General features: G+C 39.2%; 2 protein-coding genes across 5 annotated transcripts in view; both read right to left on the bottom strand.

The window, feature by feature from the left end:
* Window positions 1-121: 121 nt before the first annotated feature.
* Window positions 122-6984, bottom strand: ndufb6 (NADH:ubiquinone oxidoreductase subunit B). The gene is made up of 4 exons (XM_079616376.1): window positions 6687-6984; window positions 6436-6528; window positions 533-577; window positions 122-291 (listed from the first exon to the last, which is right to left on the bottom strand). The coding sequence occupies exons 1-4, from the start codon at window positions 6864-6866 to the stop codon at window positions 220-222; spliced, it is 390 nt and encodes a 129-aa protein (XP_079472502.1). The 5' UTR covers window positions 6867-6984; the 3' UTR covers window positions 122-219.
* Window positions 6985-7445: 461 nt separating this feature from the next.
* Window positions 7446-24436, bottom strand: part of mxd4 (MAX dimerization protein 4) — a 39178-nt gene continuing 22187 nt past the window's right edge. The window contains exons 6-9 of one of the 4 annotated variants that reach the window (XM_079616374.1): window positions 15027-15141; window positions 11830-11989; window positions 10771-10809; window positions 7446-9387 (exon numbers count right to left, since the gene is read on the bottom strand). In XM_079616374.1, coding sequence (XP_079472500.1) covers window positions 9287-9387; window positions 10771-10809; window positions 11830-11989; window positions 15027-15141 — 415 coding nt within the window. In that variant the 3' untranslated portion in view covers window positions 7446-9286. Of the gene's footprint in view, window positions 9388-9658; window positions 10810-11829; window positions 11990-15026; window positions 15142-24436 lie in introns of those variants that run through there. The other 3 variants (XM_079616375.1, XM_079616372.1, XM_079616373.1) reach the window with 3 other exon arrangements.

Here is a 24436-nt window from a genome sequence, read left to right as displayed (position 1 = left end):
ATTTTAATTATCAAAATCTTATATGTAATTTGTAATCAGTACCAGAATATTTATATTCAGGAGTAATCTACCCAAAGGGGTGTGTTACGGTCACTTGAAAGCACAGGAAAAGCACACAGAATCTGTATAATACATTTTATTGACATAGTATACAATCAAACATGTTAATTTTACAACCAGTGCAGACAGGATGTTTATACTGAATATAAACTGGCATATTTAATGATGACCGTGACTATCTGCTTCAGGAAGATCTGGGACAACTTCTCCTGTTTCCAAAATGGTGTCTCCCTGAAAAACATACACGTACAAATAAATATGTGTATGAGGACATTTAGAAACATCAATATGAATGATTATTTGAATGTTAATTTACAAAACACCTTACTGATTACTTTACTATATTCATTTGTCTGTGCTTTCAATTATAAGTCGCTTTGCATAAAAGAGGCTGCTAACTGAATAAATGTAAAAAAATATAAATATAAATGATTACTAGTGTGATAATACTGCTTGCACCAAATATACTTACAGGAAACAGTCTGGGTTTTAGCTCAACAATTCCATATGGCTTTTTCTGTGGAAACAATAAATATCATTCTATTTGAGTTAAAAATTTTAACATGATAATAATTCAACCAAAACACAAAGATATTTAGTGTAATCATTTGTCATCATTTTATCTATGGTAATATTTCAGTCCCTTAGTTTTTGTATAGTTTTGGTTCAGCAAAATAAAACGTAATTAGCTTTTTAATAGATATAAACATTACACTGAATTGAAAGAAATACTGCATTCATATTTATTAGGGGTACAACAATATAACGTGTCAGGATATATATCACAATACAAAAAGATGTATCGTGGATGGCAATAATATGTATAGTTTGCTTTGCACAAAATTAAAGTTTAGACAGATTTAATTTAGTATCAAATATGATAAACCCAGATTGTCAAACTAATTTTTTGATACATCACTGATGATGAGGTAGGTTTCAGTAAATAGATACATCTGAAAATAGGCTTTCCAATTCATTGATTTGAAATGCATTGTAAAATGCCATTTTCACAAGATGTAAAATAAATCTCTGATGTCCCCTGTGTGTGTGTGTGTGTGTGTGTGTGTGTGTGTGTGTGTGTGTGTGTGTGTGTGTGTGTGTGTGTGTGTGTGTGTGTGTGTGTGTGTAAAATACTCCACAGATATTTTTATATAGCATGTTAAAGATGTAACTTTTTGAGGGTTTGCAAAAACGCACCGTTTTGTGTCTGGCCCTTTAAATGCAAATGAGCTGCTGCAGAGGGCAGCGTGTGTGTTAGCAGCTGTGATTTTAGCTCCATCTTTAATCAAACAGACACCTGCCTGTAATTCTTAAGTAACTGAAAAATGTTGTAAGAATTTTCAGGTGTGTTTGATTACGTATGGAGCTTCCAGTATATTATCTGGTATTTGTGTAGAAGTAGTAGAGGGCTCCGATACTGCCATTTTTGCCGGATCGGGTATCAATCAGACGATGGCGATCCAAATACGATATTGTGCATATACTGTGTTATTGTTAAGCCCCACAAAAACATTATAAAGCACCATAAAGTTTCCATGCACTATATTATAAGTGTTCTGAAGCCATTATACTGTATAGTATACTGTGAGATATAAATTAATTTAAATAAGTAATTAAAACCCCTTATATTGGCCACAGCCATTACATATTTAAAACAGTAATATCTTATACTAAACCTAAACTAATCTTGACAAACTATATATCATTTGAAAGCTTACAATCTCTAGTTTACAGAGAATAAATTACAGAGCCGTAGTTTATCAATTTGCAACAAGAATATTTTCATACTCCGTTCTAAGGCGTGTTCAGACTTTTATTTTGAAATAGTGATGAACATGACAAATCATGAAAGAATGTTAGAAACCTCAGTTTGTTTTCATGCCAAGAGTTCAAAAGATAGCATCCATTCAATTATTTTCAGAAAAAAAAGGTCTGAAAATGTTAAAAAATATAAAGAAAAAAATAATAGATTCACCATTTGTGATGTGGCAGCGAGCTATAATGCACATACGTGTTCTTTTTGTGTTTCTTAGAGGTTGAATTCAATCAAAATCTGCCAAACTTCCAATACTATTTCTGAATAGGATGTCTACTTCATAAATTGTATGAAAATTGTAAAAATAATGGTTCAGATCACTCAAACAACATATGGAAATAGAGGCGCCGTAATGGGCAGTAATGTCAACTAGTGACAAAGTTTGGTACTGCGCCCAAACAAAATCTTACTGAAAGCTTATTTTTTGAGATAGTCTAAATTTGGACTTTTTCAGAAATTTGGCTGATTTTTTTTTTGCATTTTCCTCCTTTTTTGCAGTCCTCCAGATTTTGAAAATATATATTTTATATAAAATATGAATAATACAATTTTAAACATTGTACATTTTCATAAACTCAAACTTCTATAACTTTTTTTTTTTTTCTATAACTTAATTTTTTTCACTTCTACAAAAATCTGTCAACTGTCTTCTTTAAAAAAAGACCAATCTTAAATCTATATTCCAAAGCATTCTTGAATTACAACCTTTTAAGTTCGGAATGTGCATTTTCATGTCTATTAAAAAAAGGGGGTGCCGCTTAAGGGGTTAAAAGAAAAGGCTCAATAAACTATTGCATAGATGGATACTGTATAACACACTACGCATCAATAGAGTGCCGAAGTTATGACGTCACTTTGTAGGCCAACCCGGAAGTTAGCGGCGCATGGGTTCCCTCGATCGAAAAGCTATGCATTTTCCCCATAGACTTTTGGAAAATCGCCAAAAATAAGATCTGTGTTCAACAAAGAGTTGTGACCCTTACACGTTTTGTCTATCAAGATAATCTTTACAAGTTAATCCAAAATGTATACATTTTGAAGCCTAAATAAAGCCGTCAGATATAAAATGCTAACGGTAGGCTATAAACGGACTACAGCACACCACTCTGACCATGGTCGCGGATCAACGTCATCATCAAGCTTCCTCAAACTTTATTTAAAAAACACGCTCGCTCATTATGATCTGCAGTATGAACCCTGTGGTATGAACACTTTTTCATGAGAAATATTGCCCATTAGTTTTTTCCAAAAATGTTTGAAACTAATTTTGTTTATGCGTGCCTCTCTGAGATTTTTTTATCTTTTGTTAATGTTTTATTTATTCGTTTATTATTTTGTTAGTTTATATAAATCTTAATATTATTTTCTTTGTGATTAAGATTATTATGCCTGATCATTGTGCCTCAAATCAAATTTATCAAATTTATCAAAACTTTAATAAAGATTATATTTCACTGTATTATGTTTGATTGTATGTTTGCATACATTTGCTTATTCGCAAGAAAAAAAACAAACAACGCTTTTACAATCTCATAAGCACTAACGTTAGCTATGGCCGTATCAATTTCCAATTTTATGTCCTTTTTCTTAGACGATAGAAAAACCATCATTCGACGACTTGTGGTTGCATCTCGGCACAAAACAAAACACCATTGTCGAACACTCTCTCCACAGAAATAAAGAACGTGAGGCTGAAACGCGGGTTAGTAGTGAGAGATTTCCTGTTTGTCATGATGACGTCTAAAGTCCCCGCCAAAGGATGTAGTCCCTTTTAGCAACTTGTTAGCAATCACCGTTTTTAAGTCACAATAAAGTTTTTAAAAAATCACAAGCAGGTTATAACTGGTGTGTTTTATGTCATAGATCAAAACGTGAAAATATTTAGAGGCTTTGTTAACCACAGACCTTATTTCAGGCGATTTAGCAAAAACCCATTCAAAAAACCCATAGACTTTAGGGGGAGGGAACCGGAAGTGCTAAAATGCTAACTCACTTCCGCGTTTTGGCCTACAAAGTGACGTCATAACTTCGGCACTCTATGGGTGCTTCTCAATTCTTATTTGTGCATCCTCGTTTCCTTTCCTCGCTTCCTTTCCTCGCGTCTCAGCTCCACCCCCTGGAGGACGCGGGGGAAGGCTGCAAGGAAAGAAAAGGAGGACGGAGGAATCGAATGAAAGCTTTTTTATACATTGGAATACTTGATCACTCGAGCGTCACTTCTCAGTTTCATCAGCAGCGCTAAAAAGATCTGCCCTTATGTTGTTGAAGTTTGGTTATTTAAGAAATTCATAATAAAGCAAGATACCCTGTTGAAATATGTGACATGTGGTTTATATAAACTGCAATAAAATGATATAGCTATAAAATTATTGTGACCGATGTGAAGGGGGAGGAGAATTTACACGTGCGTCACGTTAAGTCAATAAAACACTTCCACATAGGATACACCTGTGTATCCTCGCTCATAGCTCCTCTGGAAGCCTCCTCACTCCTCGATCCTCGCCTCCTCACGGTGCAATTAGAGAATTGAGATGTCCTTCAAGATGGCTGAGCTCGATCGGTTTCCGGGTCATAGGATGGAGGACGGAGGAGTGAGGAGACGAGGAAGATATTGAGAAGCACCCTATGTCTCTTTCCTTTGTGCTTTGAACTTTTCAATGCGGACTCGATGTTGCTTCAAGCGCATCATTCTGCGCTCGGACTCGATGTTGCTTCAAGCGCATCATTCTGCGCCGCACTGTATGGAGCCTGTCATATCATAATACAGTGACGCAATAAACGATTATTAATAGCCTTTTTTGTTCTGTCCTATCTATCATATGTTGCTGCCTCATTAAACAGCTGTGCTATACATTTAAAACAGGTCTCAATTTTATAGTACCGGTAGGCTATATATAAAATAATTTATCTTTTTTGATTTTTGTTATCTTGTTTTTCATGAATGTATTTTACAACAATACAAAGACCAATGTATAACGTTTTATCAGATTTTAGTGTTACACTTATTGTCTCTTATTTGTTCCCCACTAAATGTTCAGATTTTATACAATTATTGTGCACTCGTGATTTTTCTAGAATTTTTTTTTTTTTTATATATATATATATATATATATATATATATATATATATATATATATATATATATATATATATATATATAATGAAATTGTCTGTATTAAGTAGATTGTGTTTAACACACAAAAGAGTGATTATTAGTTAAACACACAGAGTTATATAAATTCTACTTGCTTAAAAAAAAAAACACTGCGCTGCATCGGATAGGTATTGGTAGATACTCAGAATTCTTGGTATCGGATCGATTCTGAAAAAAGTGTATCGTTGCATTAGCTTTGAATGCCACGTCAGCAAATTCATGGCAAGTTGAAGAAATACAATCAAAACAAAACAGCAGTTAAAATCATACATCAACCTGCATGATTTTCTTTCTTCTGCTCAACACAAAAGAAGATATTTTGAAGAATATTGGAAACCAAAGAGTGATGGGACCCCATTGACTTCCATAGTATTTATTTCTTCCATAGGTGAAATAGATGTCAATGGGGTCCATCAACTGTTTGGTAACTAAAATTCTTAATATAAATATATTGATTATATAAATACATTCTTTTGTGTTCAGCAAAAGAGAGAAATTCATACAGGTTTGGAACAACTTGAGGGTGAATAATTAAATGACATAATTTTCATATTTGGGTGAACTATGTGAATTTTAATAGATATTAATTAGGTAAAGTCAGTCAGGTGTCAAATAAAATCTAAACACGCATAGATGAAATTAATGTTGTTAGTAATTGTTTAAAATTGCCATGGCAAAAGAGTTACAATATATACAAATATGGTTGTTGGCCAATGTCACACCCAAACAGCTATCAGTTTTGATAGCTAAAAAGGTCACCTAGACAATTTTAGCAAAGACCTTTACGGTCAATTAAAATGTAAAATTGAACTAATGAAATGATCTGCGGCACACAATAATGTTTTCTACATTCTAAGAGTAAAGAATACAAATAAATACAGAAATAAATATGAACGTTTTGGTGCTGCAACAACAACAACAAAACTGGGGAAGAAATAATTTTTTGGGGGTGCTGCAATTATCAAACTCTGAAAACACCATGCACATTGAGCTTCCATGTTTATTAACTATGATTTTTTTTTAAATGATTTAAGACTTTAAATGTTTGAAGTCAGAGACAGAGTGACAGCATGTGTGTCTAGCATACTTTTGTATTTTTATCATGAATATTACTATTGGTGTCATCGTTGCCCAGTAACGTTACATGGATAAGCGCAAGTTGAAGCCTATTCAAGTCTATGCCTGATGAAATACCAAATTTCACATTTTAATAAACCATACTTTTTGTCAACGGTTTATCATATCATCTCATGTCTTAGAAGTAAATGTACTTCTTCTCGTCGAATAATGTACATCCTTACGAACACACACACACACACACACACACACACACACACACACACACACGCTTATTAATTGATTATGTTCAAAGAAATCAGTGTGACCATAACAAACATGCACTTACAGCGACATGGTACTTCATATAGTAATGCACGATCCAGGCCGGGATCAGAATCCGCGTGATGGCAAAAACACTGGCATTATAGGCTTTAAATGTCTGGTTCGTCCGCATAAATAGAAGATAAGACAGAATAGCATGTTATAATAATATCCTGCAGTTAAACTTCAATGCATGTTACAAATACAGCATGTTACATATACACAACATACATGTTCACTCTCTGGATAAATAAATCATATAAGGCATAAACTCACGTAAAGTCTCCAGAGTGTCTTGGGCTCGAGAAATCCACCCCAGAATCGCTCGATGCGGCCGAGTGTTTTAGGTGCAGTGACAGGCTCTCGAGGACTGAGCTCCTGATCTTTAAGCCATTGCCGCCGAAGCTTTGTTAACTGCTCAAAGCGGAGCTTTTCATCCACTGTGGATCCAGTCATACTGCTATTCTATGACTTTACAAAAAGTAGAATTTACAATGACATCTAAAGAGGACAAACCTCCCAGAGTGCAAAGCGACCTCAAGAACACTCGGCATAAACATCGGATTTTTACACTGCGACACCTATTGATCTGGAGTCAAATAACAACCGTGACGATGATTAGCAAAATAAAGCAATAACCACACGAGGTCGTGCGTTACCCATAGAACTGCCTTTTCACTCCATGTGACAGGACAAGAGGTCAATCAATGTATTTGTTGGGTAGCAATCGGTAGCATGTCCGTGTTAGGCTCAACTAGAACTACTGTACATTATCTAGGTGCAAAAAGCATCTTTGTTGACATATAAATTACAAATATTTAGTTACAATTTTAGATTTTTTTTACTAAATGTACAAATTTAGAAAAAGGCAGCAGATATTTTTCCCTATCTGCTGCCTTTTAGAAACTACGTACTGCATAATGATATATTTTGTTTTGTTACATTGTCCACAGAACATGCGGGCTAAAATGTATGATCTACACTCCAAACCTATATTTTCACAATGGCTGTTGCAAATAATGACCGTAGACCCACTATGTATAAAACATTTTAATTATTTATATTACAATACAAGAATACATAATACCTTAAGAGTGTGGGCTCAAACATAGCCAGCACCAGGTAAATATGTGTGTACGTACTCACAGATACACACACACACAGACAAAGAGAGAGAAAAAACACCTTTACAATATTATACAACATCTGAATGCATATTACTTGTTTTCCAAAAGGAAATCTGTTCACAGGTCTCTAGCACAGAACCCTCCCTTCGCAGTCTTTCCGCAAGTTTCCCTCATGCTAAAACGCAAGCGTTCTGCGAGCTACGCCACTCATGCTGACCTGTCAACAAACTGCTTCATGAACACAAATAAAAGCAGAGAGAAAAAGTGGGCAGAAAATATTGGTCACAAACCTACAGTCATATAAAGATATAAATCTGATATTACACCTGATGGCTCCCAAAATTGGGAGGGGTTAGAAAAATAAGTCTATATCTAATAGAATCTATATGGCAGGAATCTTTTTCATGGAAGTTCTTTCTTTCTTCTAGTGCTTTCATGTGTATAACAAAGGTAAAAGGAATTATATATAGCTATATATTTTCTTCTTGGTCATTCTGGTCTGTTCTTTAAGTAGCCTTGACTCCCAGTCTCCTGTCTCCATGCCATCTAGCTATCCTGCAGCACAGACTTTAGGCTAAGTAAGCTCAATCAAACATGCTCCGCAGAAAGCTCAATCTGCAAGGCCCAACAAACGCAAAGTATCATCACAACATGCCATACATTTTTGTTTTAGTTATAGAACACACATCTAAGATCCTTGGACACCTGGCTCTTTTCACATAATTATATGTATACCTGTCTGCTGACATACACTTTTTTTTTTTTTTTTTTTTTTTTTTTTAGTGTTTTAAAGCTTTCAAAAACCCTGCAGCCACTGAATAGCCCTGTCTCTGACACAAGTATTTCTTTCACCACACTGGAAGCTGACTTTAGCTTGATTTCACATATTTGCCATGTGACATGTGATTCTTAGATAATGCCAATGAAAGCTACAATCTCTTAAAGATTTGGAAAAAAAAAAATCATGCACAATTCTCTGAACTCTTGATCAAATCATTTTGTTGGGAGGTTCTGTGCAAGAGTTTTCTTTTTTACTATTCACTTGATCAACATACTGGAACACATTGAAAAAGCATAGTTTTGCTACAACAGTCATGCATATCCATGACGTAAATGTAAACTCTTCAATGAAAAAAAAAAAAAAGCTTTACAAAAATATATCAAATAAAAGAGTCAAATGAACTAAAATAAAACATGCTCCCTCCTTTAAGCGTTTGCAGAGAATGGAGAGATAAAATAATAACAATTAAAAATAAAACTCAATGAGTTGGTCACAATATGCACCATAGTATTGAAACAGTGCTGCTTACCAAATGCACCCAGTCTCCACCCCTTTACAGACAAAATGATCATATTGCTGTATCTTTGCTTTTATGGGCAAAGGATCAAATACTACCATCACCTTAAGCACACTTTAACACTAAAACAGGAACTACCATTGGGAGAGGGTGGGGAGGACTCGAGCTGCCATTAATGATTGATTCCAATGCTCTTCTCCCAAGGTTTTCCACTTCATTGTTTGAAATACAAAACACATCTTAGGCATAAGGACGATAAAAGACAGCTATTATCAAACTTTAAAAAAAAATGAAAAGAGCCTCAAGGGCAGAGTTGATTAGATAACGCTTTTCAATAGGGTGAGACAAGCTGCCAAAAGAGGAGATGACCAGTGTCGCAGATGTGGATGATGTTGCATGGCAGAATGGAAAACACATTTTCTGTGAATTAAAAGATGGAGGTCAGAGGTGACTAACCAATGTTTCTCGTCACCTTGTGCCAAAGGCCAAAGAAGAGTCTATTCTGAGGATGGAAGCTGCGGGGTGGCTGGCAGGTAGTGGATCCGAGCAGGGCTGGAGGGATGTGTCAATGAGATGAGGGGAGGAAAAGGGATACGACCAGTCAAGGCACAGCATGACGGTTGGAGATAAGGAACAAATGCCTCGAGTTCTCTCAAACATAATCCTGGCCTCATGTTCTGTCATTTATATATATTTATACATATATATAACTCTATTTGTCTTTTAATCAAGGACTATTAAGGAAAATACAATACAAAATCTACTACAGAAAATATAAACTACACTTCAAATCACCAAAATAAATGTTTTTGGCTTCTTTTTTCAAAAGTAATTTCTTTCTTTTCCCCCCCATTTATTTTGGTCTAACCTGCTTTAAAGAGAATATTGCACACTGCACTGCATATATACTGCTGAAGAATAAAGGCTTCAAAAATTATTGCAAGTAAGTTACAGGAAAAGACATGGGACTAAAAGCATCAATATAATTATATTCTGATAGTACCAACACAGCGACAGGTGTTTTCCCCATCTCTACACCTTCACATGTACAGTCATGCAGTTTTGACTTGTCAGTTTGATTGCTGGCCACACACACTAAACAAAAAAACAGGTGAAAAAATTTATTAAAAACTATAAATCTTCTCAAGGTTTTCAGGCTTGGTCCAGAATAATTTTACTGAATTAGAAAGCTGTAGCTTTCCAAGTTTAATAATGAAAAAATTTTTTTACTACTGTTAATTTACTACTAAAACTATCGACAACAGACCATTGTAGTGATGCATTTGGAAAGCACCATTTCTTTGCTCCATAGTCAACCATTAGATATTAATATTTTTTCTTCTTTTACAAAAAAGTAACCAATTAATGAACTTCAAGGTCAATTTAACTTCAATTTTTTAATCTAAAAGATAATCCATTGATTCCTAGAAGTGCCATGGAGTTTTAGTCTTTTGCTCCCTTTCCATTAATCTATTAAGGAGTCTATACTGCCATAGATGACAGAACTGCCTACGTAGATGATAGACAGCAAGGCAGTTACTAAGTTTTGGAACAGAGCCAGTTTCACACCGCAGCAGAACAGACAAGTTAAAACTACATTACCACACCACATGTTCTTACTAAAACCACATATTGCTTGTTTGTGTGTATTTGTGGGGTTGGGGTTGGGGGGTCTCTGATATAAAGTGTATAAAGTGTTGCAAGGGTTGAAAGGGAAGAGAGTTTTCTGATGAGTGGAAGTCAGCCAGGTGTTTCCTGCCAGCTGGGAGTGGCTGATGGGTATGTTGGAGGTGACACACTGTAGCGGTATAACGACCTAGCAGATGTGAGCCTGTAATCTGTGGGAATGTGAATGGTGGCCTCCATCGCTGGAGCTGCTCTGCAGGCTGTAGTGGTCCTCACCATCGCTAACACTGTCCACACTATCATTCTCACCTGGCGTGAACTCCATTCCCTCTATGTCAATGTCCACATCTGTGAAAACAGAAATGAAATCTCATCAACAGTGATTTTTACACGTGAATAAAAGATGAACCCAAGAATAAAGGAATATTCTGTTATATTAAACCTAATGTCTTTGGATGTGAAATATAAAATTCCGAAGCTTGCCACAGACAATAATGCTGACTTGTGTAAAAGGGTTATGGTTATACTTGTGAAATAGTGTGCTTAACATTATTGTTGTTATTATTTGCAGTACTGCCCGCTTACCTACTGGTGTTCCACAATACATGTATTTACTGTAAACCCTCTTCAAGTTTGTTTATACATATTAAAGTGTGAAGAGTTAAAATTACTATCTGTAGTAATCAACAGCACTTACAAGCACACAAACTACACCTGAATGCAGTTTAAATCTGATTTCTGCTCAATTGCTTAATTAACTGTGTTAACTACAAGATACACATTTTACACAAAATGTAAGTCCACTTCTATCTCATTTAAAATAAAAGAGAAAGTTTTAGGATTTAGAAAATTTAAAAACACGGAATAGTATGAAGGAAAAAGAATGGTGTGTGTCTGTGTGTATATACGGTATACAGTATGTATGTATGTATGCATGCATGTATGTATGCATGCATGTATATATATATATATATATATATATATATATATATATATATATATATATATATATATATATGATGTGTGTGTATATATATAGAAGCCAAGTGGCATTCAAGTGGCATTTTGTTCAATTTATCAATTAAACTTTGCACTTAAATTGTAATATTAATAATTTTTACTGAAAATGTTAACATTTAAACAAAAAGTCTGAGACATCTGGACCTCAATGTAAATAGAGATTAATATAGGTCACATGATCTGGAATCAACTATGGTCATACAGCCTGTACAGTACATAGGATATACACAATATGTGTAGCATTTGTAACAGCATGTGTAATTGCGGTAGTGTAGAACTTAATTGCGTTTTTAAAGATTTGATTGGATGTATTTCAGCATACATCGGGATATTTCAGCTGTGCTGTACCTTGCTCAGAGTCAGTGGAGATGGTGGAGCCCATGCTGTCAGTGCGAATGCGCTCTAAGCCCTGTACAGAGAGCTGCTCCAGACGCCGTTTGAGGTAGCGATGTTCTCTTTGCAGTTGCTCCTTCATGTTTAGAGCCTTCCTGTCCTGTTCCTCCAGCTTCTGTAGAGCATATGTTTCCACTGATCAAACCACAGAGCACAGAAACACCACACTGCATGACATGTATCTACCAGTCGGCTTGAGCATGCACAGTGTAAGAAATCCACAATTTGTGTGAGCTAAAAAGGGAAACAATCACATGAACAGATTGGTGCATGACTATGGTGCATGACAGGAAACCAGACAGGGTGAGCTGAAATACTGTGTAACAAACAGGAAAGAAACAAAAGGGCCAACAGAGACATGGTACCGGGTTGCCTTTTAGTCTAGTCTCCGTTTCACAGTGACAGTTTGATGAACACATTTCATTCCACTGACGCTAAATGCCCTTTTTCATTAGGCAAATTTAAATGAGTTAGTGATATACAAGAGTGTTCGTAATAAATAAAAGATCAAAATCTCGTTCTTCGAAAAGTAAAATTTTCAAGAAATTTTCAATTGAATGACTCTACAGATGTGGTCATGTGGTTTAACCATCAAGGAATAAGTAATCACGGCTTTAGTACACATAGAAAACATGTGCTTGTACACAACCTAAGTTTAAAAAAAGTTTTCATTCACAAATATTATTTTTTCCCTACATGTATATGCATGAATCATGATACATCAGTCTTAGCCTTGTGTTTTTTGTTTTGTTTAGTTTTTTTCCCATTTTATATTGTCAACCTATTCTGTTTTTTGTTTGGTCAAGTTTTGGTTGACTAAAAGTCTGGGTTTTTTAGTCTAGTTTTAGTCATTGAAAACTTGTCATATTTTAGTCATGGTTAAATGATAATTGCAATTATTTTGTTTCCTGATCACGATTTCAAGCACAAATCAAGACAATGTCAACTCACACGCATGGCTTATTTTACTCAATTACTCACCTAGTTTCCTGATTTAAAAAGTTTTCATATAAAAGAACACACTCTCTACATTATGAAAACTGGAAAAAGTCAAACATTTCTCTCAAGCTAAAAAAATTCATTTAAATTCAAATTATGTCAAAGACTATTTGTATTGTCACACTGATAAGGGATGCACGATATTGGATTTTTGCCAATATCCGATATGCCGGTATTTTTTAACCAATTTTTAGCGATAACCAATACGATCAAAATGTTTTATTTTTAATTTGTATGGACATAACACCTCTCTCCTGTGTAGTAATTAGAAAAATATTAGGCTACTATGTTCACAAAGCAAGCCTTAGTGCTTGATTCTGATTTATTGCTCAAATCTGATTTTTTTGTTTTTTTGTTTAGCTGTTCACATTCTTTTTTAAAAGCTCACGATCCTAAACTGACACACATGCGCAAAAGAACAATAACAAAGATGGCACGCAGCACAGAATTATACAGAAGAAAACAGAGGTTACTAAAATCGACATTTACAAGTTCATTTATACAGTGCTGCGGAAGCCAGCGAATCTGTGCACAGCCGATAAAGAGGACACAGGCGAGGATGAGATGTTTTTTCTCATACAGTTTTTCCTAAAGTTTTGCTTGTATAGCTGTCACCGTAATACATGAGTATAACAGCTCACCATCCCTCCACTGACTAACTTCACTGAAGTATAACATATTCACGGAGTGCCTAAAGAATTAACGTTACGTCAAATCTTTGGATTGACTCCCATCAACGCTGAATTGTGATGAATGTTGATCTAGACTCTAGAGTGACTTAAAAGTTGAATGAATTCCGATATGACTGTTTAAACTGAGGTTGCATTGCAAAACATCAGACCTGTGTCTGATTTAGAATTATAGGCTATATGGAAGTGGCCCAAATCAGAATAGAAAAGATCAAATTACATGTTTGAGCTGTTCACACAGTTATGAAAAAAAAACAAAAAACATAATATTTCAGCTAATGACTTATGAACAAAAAAAAAAGGATTTGGGCCACTTTACCCATTTAGTATTAAATTAAAATAGTATTTTTTATTCAGATTTTAGAGTTCTGAGTTCTCCTTATCAAAAGGTTACTTGATAGTGCTAAATAAATATTAATATATTTATTTTTTATAATAAGAGTACATTGAAAGCTTTGAAAATAACAAAACAATAAAACAAATCTTTTTCAGACAGATACAGTTGTAACCTAAATATTTCCTTTGTGGATTTAACATTTGTAGATGGTCTACAGCAATGGAGTCATCAACACATGAAGCGCGGGTGGCGTGACTTCAGTTGAAGGATGCCGCCTTTAGCCTCAGATAAAAATTCTACAATTCTTTTAGAGCTCCATGGATTCAAGTTACTTTCATCATCTGTTTGAAAAAAATATATTACAGATTAATAAATTTACAAGTGTCATGTTTGTGATTTTTATTTATCATTTAGGCTATAGCTTCTGACCATTAAATCAAATTAGACTTGTGATTGTATGACATCAATTACTTCTTGCTTTATTGAGAAACAGAAGAGACTAAATCTTGTTTGTGTATTTTACGTCATTTTATTAGCCTAACAAGTAGATCTACAGCTTCCCACCCAAATAAATCAAACTTCCTACTGGGCGGGCACTAGGACCCGAGGACGGCTGCTGCTGCAGACTGTGTTGCCAGATTGGACGGATTTCCACAAGGTAAAACACCAGGCATGAAAAATATCCATTCAAGAGAAATGTTCTGATTGGGGGATTTGGTAACCAAGAATGTCATTCTTTTAATGAGGCTTTATTCTTCCTTGATTATATCAGAACAGTTGTATCACCCTGATATTTTGTACTTTATACCACCCAAAAATATCAATATGAATCTTAATTCAGAAATGGCCTCACAATGATTCACATGAGAACTGTCAGATGCATCACATGCATAAATATTAAAATGACAACAAAAAAAGAAAGAAAAATGTTAAACTGAGGTATATTACCATCTCTACCACGTTAGGAACTGTGGATTATCTGAGTTGCAACATGGAGAGTGATATAAACTTCCTGTAGACAGTTCCTGATTAACTTCCCCTCTGACTGTAACTGCTTTAAGCTGCTCTAACCTCTTTACTGCTGTGTAAACAAAAATATTGTCAGAAAGATGCTGCTATGTTTGTACCTTGATGTGCATTTTGGCGCGTTTGAGCAGGCTCAGTGTGGTGTGACGGTTGCTATCAGGACCCAAAGGCACAAGCTGTTTCAACTGCTCCAGGTACAATCGCAGTTTGGCACGTCTGCAACAAATAAAGAACAGGTTGAATAGGATTATTAGCCTGAGATAAATTTAGACTGATTCAGGATGCTGCTTTGGGCTGATAACACAATTGTTGCAGGTTTAAATGACAGAGTAACTAGACTGAAATTGCAGCTTTATGCAAGTGGGTGATTTCTGTAATTAATTTAAATATGATTTAACCAAGACTCTACAAAAACACTCCACAGGGCTCCACAGATACTAAGACATGTCATGTAATACAACTGAGAAGAGAGAGAGAGAGAGAGAGAGAGATCCACACACAATTTTAAAACCAATGAAAACGCGTTAGCTTACAAATGTGAGTGATGTGAAAAGGAAGTGGTTGGAAATGTATTTCTGTGACTTTACCTAACCAATCTGGGAAACGTAATTAATGTATATATGTACTTGACAAAAGCACAACTAACCTCGCCACTCCTCTCCATTATCATTAAAGTGGGCTTATAACAAAGAGCTGATGCCTTGCCATGTTTGTTTGTGGAATAAAAAGCAATCAAGTCCTTAATAAATTAGTGTATATGATAGCTAAAATGTAAAATGTTAAAAAAGATAAATGTTAGCATACTGTGATGGGGGGGAAAATTATGAAAAGAGCTTTGAAATTATATGCTAAATTGATGAACATTCTGTTTGCCTCTGGCCCAAGCTAATTTGCAGTTAGACTTATTGTTGTTCTCAATCAGTTTTATTCAAGCACCTGGTATCACTCAAGGGTGAGTAAATCATGGGCTAATTTTCATTTGAAAGTGAACTGCCTGGGGAGTTAACTAAAACATATAGTATGCCTGCTAACATAGAGGATATTTGAAATAGGCCAGGAGACACATTATAATGACTCTGTGAATGATTACCATGAGCTAAACTAACAGGACACTGTATCTTGAGCTTCTCTTTCTATTCATGCACTGTTTGTTTTTCACAGCAATAGTGCACAATGTATAATTTCACTGAATAATGGTGAGACCCTGCATGCAAATAAATATACCTAACTGAAATATCCAATAAGGTTTCAAAAACTTGAAAACCTGATCTCACTGAGTGCAGTGCAGTGATCTGATTTCTGGGTCAAACAGCACAAGTTAAGTCAGTTTTATTTGTATCACCTTTCACAATACATAATGTTCCAAAGCAGCTTTACAGAACATGTGGGTTTAAACCCCCAGTGAAGAAAGTGTAATTTGACTGTAGCAATGAAAAATTTGATGTTAGGTAGGATAAGGAATAAATATTATTATACATTTGTAATAATTTATATTTGTAATTTACAATTCTTGGATATTTTGTCACAACGTAATGTCATTGTGTGCAATCCAACAGTAAATTTGTAAAAGGGACTCCATTTATGTTAAACTATTTTTATTAGTATTGCTAGAACTGGGCATAAATGCTTTGCGTTTGGTGTATCAGTCTTTAGAACTTACAATTGTGGCTTTTACAATGTTCCCTCAGCATTCACCACAAGCAACACAAAACCTTTCCTGTCTTTGACACTGTAAACGCTAGTTACGCATGTAACTGTGGTTCTGTGAATTCTGGATGACCGCCAGAGGCAGTGTAAACACTATGGATTATCGCAGCGCCAGCCAGATAGGTCGAGAGAATATACCAACAAAGTCACGTGGCGTGACGTATGCTGAGCCCTGGAGGTTATAGGCTACAGTAGCTCAGCACTCTACCTCGGTACGCCTTTCTCGCGCATTCCGAGTGACTGAGAACTCTGGCGGTCATCCAGAATTCACAGAACCACAGTTACATGCGTAACTAGCGTTCTGTTTCATTCTTACTGACCGCCAGAGGCAGTGTAAACACTATGGATGACACATACCAACATAGTCATGAGGAATGCCACCCACCTGATGAAATTAAGGCTGCTCCAGAAGAACCGCAGAACTAACGGCATGATGAGCAGCAACGTTGACTTTATAAAACCGGGCAAACGTGCATGGAGAAGTCCAGGTAGCAGCAGTGCAGATATCTACCAGGGAAACTCCTCTGAAAACAGCCCATGAAGATGAGATGGCCCTAGTGGAATGGCAAGTTAGTCCCCAGGGCAGTGGTCTCCCTGCTGCCTTGTAAGCCATTGTAATGGTCTCTACTATCCAGTTCGACAACCTCTGCTTCGACACTGGAGCACCTTTCTTCGCACCACCATAGCAGACAAATAACTGATCCGACTGTCTAAATTGAACAGTAGAGTTCACATAATACTTCAAGGCACGAACAGGACACAAAAGTTGGGCACTTGAATCAGACCCTGAAGAAGTCTGAAAAGACGCCAGTTCAATGTGCTGATTTATGAACTGAGGAAGAAGGACCTTCGGAAGAAAAGAAGGATTGGGTCGTAGAACCACCCCGGAGTCATCCGGTAACCAACGCAAGCACAGTTCGCTAACAGACAGCGCGTGCAACTCACTGACCCGTTTCGCAGTAGCAATAGCTAACAAAAAAGAAGTCTTCAAGGACAACATTTTAACGTCAATGCCTTGCAAGGGCTCAAACTGGGGTGAACACAGGAATGCAAGCACGAGTGACAAATCCCACACAGGAAAACTAGGATTCCGAGCAGGGTTCAGACGGCGCGCGCCCTTCAGAAAACTGCAGACAAGACTGTGAGAGCCCAGCGAAGAGCCGCCAACTGGAACATGATACGCAGAAATCGCAGCAACGTATACTTTCAACGTGGAAGCTGCTTTTCCTTCCTCCAGTAAGCGTTGAAGAAAGCTTAAGATACTCGGGATGTCACATTTTGCAGGATCAAGCCCTTGTTCCTCACACCATGTAGAAAAAAGCTTCCAACGGGAAGCATAAATCTGTCGTGTGGAAGAAGCCCTGGCATTAGAGATGGTGTGAATAACAGCAGGGTCACAATGCTCCAGGGAAGGATTTAGCCCAATGGCCAGACCCAAAGCTGCAGACGTGCCGGGTCCGGGTGCCAGACACTGGCCTCCAGCTGGGAGAGGAGGTCCTTCCTGGGGGGAAGCTTCCATGGATTCCCTGTCAGAAGTCTCAGCAACAAAGGAAACCATGGTCTGGCTGGCCACCGTGGTGCCACCAGCAACACTCTGTGCTTGCGCAGGGAGATCCTGTGCAACGTCTCCCATAACAGAGGGATAGGTGGAAACGCATATAGCAGGCAGTTCGGCCATTCGTGAGACAGCGCATCCTGGCCCAGGGGGCTGGACACTTCTGTTCTTGCGAACCATAATCGGCAGTGGGTGGTCATCTCTGAAGCAAAAAGATCCACCTCTGCTCTTCCAAATCGTAGCCAGATCTCCTGCACTACAACTGGATGAAGCCTCCATTCTCCTGGGTGTACTTGATCCCTGGAAAGAGCATCCGCTGTCTGGTTGCACACTCCTGGAATATGAGCTGCCCTCAGTGAAGCGAGTCGTGGCTGACACCATGTCAGGATCTCTTGAGTCAGCTGTAGAGACCTGCGGGATCTCGTGCCGCCCTGGTGGTTCAGATGGAACACCGTTGAGGTATTGTCGGACCGAACGAGAACATGGCGGCCTGCCAGAACCGGCATGAAGTACTTTAGGGCCAAGAACACTGCTCTTAGTTCTAGCAGGTTGATATGATCTGTGGCCTGGATCGGTGTCCAGCGCCCGCAAATACCCCTCCGATTCCACGTTGCTCCCCATCCTGTGAGGGAAGCGTCTGTCGTGACCAACTCCCGACGAGAGGGAACAACACCCAGGGGCACTCCTGCCTTCAGAAACTCTAACTGTCTCCACCGCCTCAACGCACATATGCAACGGTGAGAAATCATAACCAGTCGATGGCGATGCCTGGTGGGATCTAGCCGCAAACTGTTGTTCCATAACTGGAGTGGCCTGAGGTGGAGTAAACCCAGGGGAATCACCACTGTAGCCGCTGTTAACATCCCTATCAGTCGTAGGACCACCTCGTACTGCAAAGACACCCCCGGGCGAAAGCGAGCCAAAAGTTGCAGAATGTTCGTCACACGTTCCTGAGACAGGGAGGCAGACATTAGACAGGAATTCAGGGTCATTCCTATGAACGTAGTGGTCTGTGATGGAATCAGACGGCTCTTTTTCTCGTTCACAGAAAACCCCAGCTTCTGCACATGTCTCAAAAGCAGTCTGGAGTCTTGTACAGCCTGCCGCTCTGTTGGGGCACAGAGAAGCCAGTCGTCCAAATAAGGAAGAATACGCATGCCTCTCATCCAAAGAGGAGACAGAGCTGCGCTCACACACCTTGTGAAGACGCGAGGAGCAAGGGAAAGGCCGAAGGGTAGCACTTTGAACTGGTAAGCTTGATTCAGGAAACTGAAACGCAGAAACTTTCTGTGATGTACAGCAATTGGGACATGAAAGTAAGCATCTTTCAGGTCGACACTTACAAACCAATCGTCTGCAGTCACAGACCGAAGAACATCGGCTGTGCGCAGCATTCGAAAAGGAAGGACCTTCAGGAACAAATTCAGAAGCCTCAAATCGAGAATTGGGCGGAAACCACCGTCCTTCTTCGGAACAAGAAAATATGTTGAATAGAACCCGTCTCCCTGAACGAGGGGATGAACTTTTTCTATGGCTCCCTTCTCTAACAGTGAACAAATTTCCAGAGAGAGAGCCACCGCGCGAACCGCGTCTCTGACAATTGTAGGAACAATTCTTGAAAATCTGGGAGGCCGACGTCGAAACTGTAGAGTATATCCCCTGCTCAGAGTCGCCAACACCCAGGGGTCTGCTGTGTTGGATCTCCAGTACTCCAGTTGATCTATTGAAAAACGATCGACCGCCGGCCTGGCTGTCTCAGGCTTTATGTGTGCGATTTTTAGTGTTCGCGGGGGGACGCTGACGGGGTCCTCCTGGAAACTGTCGATGAGGTGGGCGAAAAACTCTCGCCTCTTCAGGAGCACGAGGTCTCTGAGGGGGCTGTGACTGAGGTGTAGCATGCCGGCGGAAACGTTGCTCCGATGTGGCATAGTGCTGTCGGGTCTGAACCGCTGGCATCCTAAAGGTAGGGTTGCGCTGCACCTGTGTCAGCTGACGAGTAGCTTCAGACAGCTTTATCCTCTTTTCCAACAGTTCCGGAACATTTGGACCAAAAAGATGCCCGGGAACGAATGGAAGTTCTCTCAAAGTTTTCTTACAGTCCTCCGGCAGTCGTGCTTGGGCAAGCCACACTTGGCGGCGGGCTGCCAGAAGCGTGGCTGTAAGACTACCCAGCTCGCGGGTCACATGGCCTGTTGCTAACAGAGCAGTTTGCAGAAATTGTGAAACAGAGGGATCCGCATTCGCAGGTTCCAGCGTACTGGTGGCAGCAAGGAGTAACTGGCAGATTGTGTTTTCTGCTCGAGTAATGTAGGCAACAGACTCGTATGCCTTTTTCAGCAAGGAATCCGTACGACCGCATTGCGCACTGGGACATCGCACATTCCCTCGCAGAGCCTCATCAGGAGACACCACCAAAGCTGCCACAGGCTGCTCTATTTCCGGAGCACGACCCACCCCGATAGAATCTGCTTCAGCCATAGATGCTAGCGTTCGAGCAATCTTAGAGCGCCGTTTAGGCGGACCAGAACCAGTGAGAGCATTTGAGAATTCAGCCACAAAATCCTTACATGGTGGCATGGCAAAAGAAGTTGCAGCTGTGGTCTGTCTGAAAAACACATTTGTTTGGGCAGATTGGACAGGTGACTCATCAAGTCCTAGACGAGCAACTGCCATTCGAAGCACATCCAAAGTATCATCGGAGGAGGACTGGGCTTGTCCAGACGACTGAACTGAACCCCCACTAGACCCCTCCGCTGCTGGGTAACCAGTGAAAACAGCCTGAGGTGATGGTTGTGCAGCAACATCCATAGTATCCCCATGCTCGTGAAAAAAGGAATCTGAAGCACTTGTAGAAAGCACATCAAACTCTGAATTATGAGAAAAACCAGGGAAATCAAGAGACTCTTCCCCAGCTCCCTGATTCTGAACATTCTCATCCTCCTGTGTCAACTTCACAGGTGTAGCAGATGAGACAGGCTGAAGCGAGTGAAGCAGACGTTTCAGCTCTGCCATCTCTGAAGAAAGCACCGACACCGTCATAGAAAGTGAACTTTTCTCAACACGTGAATGTTCATCACCTCGCGATTTGACCTTCTTAGATGGGGGGGGAGCACCAGCTGCCGCCGACGCTTTGCGCTTCCGAGTGCGTGAAGGGGCTGCATCCAACTGGCCAAGTTTCACTGTCGAATTAGGGTCTAACTCGGCAAGACGGAGCTGTCGTTCCGAAATAGGCAAAAGGCTGCAGTGCATGCACGGGTCCGTGAGAGCCTCTCGCAGATGTTGAACACCCAAACACGACGGGCAGAAGTCATGACCGTCGTCAGGGAGAAGATGATTAGGGCACAGCTTACAAGTCAGTGGAAAACCAGTGGCGATCGAGCTGTGAGCCATAGTTACTCGTTAATAACACCTTCGGATAGCACCGTAAGGTTAAATTGAGCGGGATGAAAAAATAATAAAAATAAATAAAACAATTACCTCGGGCAAACCGACAGGTAATACCAACAAATATCTCACGAAAAAGAAAAAATGTCTAAAAATGGCCGGCGGATTGAACCGATGGACAAAAAATGTAACATGGATTCGAGGAAAAAACACTCTGAGTAACGTTAGATATGTCAACGGGAGACCGTTAACTCAGTCGCGGGAAACACAAGCCACCGGATAGCACCGAGAGGCACAGAGTGTTACCGACGAAGTAATGTTAATATGACTCACCAAGCGCTGTAAAATAAATCCAAATCCTTGAAATTGCGTAGACGCGCGCTGTCACAGCTTGTGAGGACGAATCTCGCTGCTCTTGTAAGCTGCACTTGACAGCGCGAATAATCACTCAAAACAACCTATCTCAACTAGGCGAGAAAGCGAAAGAGGTAGAGTGCTGAGCTACTGTAGCCTATAACCTCCAGGGCTCAGCATACGTCACGCCACGTGACTTTGTTGGTATATTCTCTCGACCTATCTGGCTGGCGCTGCGATAATCCATAGTGTTTACACTGCCTCTGGCGGTCAGTAAGAATGAAACAGAACTGTAGCGTATGTGAGCTGTATTTCAGTGTTCATGACTTGTATTTCAGTGTTCACAGATCAGCCTTGTTTTTCTAACTGCCTCCCAGCCATGCGCATGATTACATGTGCGTGAAGATTTGTGGTCATTCAGGTCATTGTTGAATGTCAAGTTAAATTTCTTCAAATCAATAACAAATAAATGCACTTTTGCATGACTGAAATAGACAAATATAATGCAATTCCAAGTACTGTACAACTGTACAAAGCGAACTGCAAAGAAAAGTTCCACCTGCAGATGTGAAAATGACACAGGAATGCTGGGTGACACATGAAGTACAGACACAGCATGAATTCCATTTCAAATGCCCACAGTAAAGTTGCAGGTTAAGGCATATCTTCAGTGAACTGGATTACAGTGTCAGCACAGATCTTCGCTGACCATTCCAACAGAGATTCTTTAAATGTAGGCTACTGACTAGTGAAGGGCCAGGATGTTCCACCATCCAACTTTTTATTTTAAAAGATTGATTAGTTTATTTAGATTTATTTGACCTTTTTGTTTTGCCTTTGACATTGACATTTTTAGTGGCAATGCTGTGGTTCTCAACCAGAGGGCAGAGGTCGCACTAGAGAGCCTCAGCAAACTTCCAGAGAGGCCAAAATAAGACTTAAAATTTGTTATTTAGTCAATTAAAATTTACATAATCATTTTAAAAATGCAACAAAAAAAACATTAGGCAGTTGTTGTTGTTTTTTAGTTTTTTTTTATAAATGCAGGGAGTATTACTGTCACGGATAGTGATGAAGCAGACAGGTGAGCAAAATAATACTGAAGTTTATTTTGAACAGAAGCACGGAAACCAGCAGATGTAAATGGTGAGTTGAACACAGTGAAGATAGATGAATGGATCTTAGATGAAGAATAACAGTATTGTCCTTTACAGATGGAGATCGGAACAAGGCTGATGGTAAACACAGATGAGTCTCACTGGAGACGGCAGAAGGTTCTTGGAACGGGATCGGATGATGAGGATGGCAGGTAAGTGGAACAGGTAAGGATCGAGGTAGAGTCTGTGTGTCCATGGAGAGACGAGATCAGACAATGAAGAGTGGTGCAAGTGAAAGTATATAGTGAACAGGTGACGAGGTACCGGTGTGGTGATTAGTATTTAGGGGAGAGTGAACGAGTGGGTGGAGTCTGTAGATCTGGTGGAGCCGTGACAGTACCCCCTTTATGGGCGGCTCCTGATGACTGGGTGGAAATGTCTTGGGATGGACCAGGATTGGAGCGGTCTGGAAGGTGTCCTTAAGCCGCTGAAAGGATTCAGAAGCTTCGGAGGTGAGGGACATAGATTTGGGCCGGCCTTTGAGGGAGGTAGTCATGGGTGAACTGATGAGACTGTAGCTGTGGATGAATCTGCGGTAAAAATGTGCAAATCCTAGGAAACGTTGAAGTTCCTTTAGAGTTGTGGGTTGTGGCCAGTTCCGGATCGTGTCCACCTTCCTCTGGTCCATCTGGATGCTGTGTTGATCTATGACGTACCCAAGGAAGTGGACTGATGTGGTGTGGAACTCGCACTTTTCAAGTTTGAGATAGAGCTGATGGTTTTGAAGTTTGTCATCGATGTAAACCACCACGAACCGATTAAAGAATTCTCTGAATACCTCGTTCATGTATCCCTGGAACATGGCTGGAGAGTTGGACAGGCCGTAGGGCATAACCCGGTACTCGTAGTGACCTGTGGGTGTGATTAAGGCTGTTTTCCACTCATCGCCTCGACGAATACGGATGAGATTATAGGCGCTTTGCAGGTCCAACTTCGAGAAGATACAGGCTCCTTTTAGTTGTTCTCAAGTTGTTCAACGCCCATCTCACGTTACAGATCAAGATAATTTATAAAGGTTTTTAAACGACAAAACAAACTCACTTACACGTATTTGAGAATCGGAATAGATTAGAAGATAGTTGATGACATGGTAAGCAAGTTTGTTCATATTTAGGAATAAAAGCACTACATACGCACTGTCATACGGCACTATTTTGGCTGTGGTGAATCACGTGCCAAGCATGGCGCGTCACCATAGAAACATGGAGGGGGTGGAATCTCTAACGGCCCAACCGCACGCATCTGAGGCTGCATTGGTGACAGGTTGTAGGCTATTAGTTATTGTAGTTGATTATTAAATCAATGTAAAAGTAATTTAATTAAATTATCCATCATATCAACTATTACACATATA

The sequence above is a fragment of the Phoxinus phoxinus genome (genome assembly GCF_949152265.1).
Source record: "Phoxinus phoxinus genome assembly, chromosome: 6".
NCBI lineage: Eukaryota > Metazoa > Chordata > Actinopteri > Cypriniformes > Leuciscidae > Phoxinus > Phoxinus phoxinus.
The sequence above is the reverse complement of the archived record's forward strand: the minus strand, read 5'-3'. Positions and strand labels throughout refer to the sequence as shown.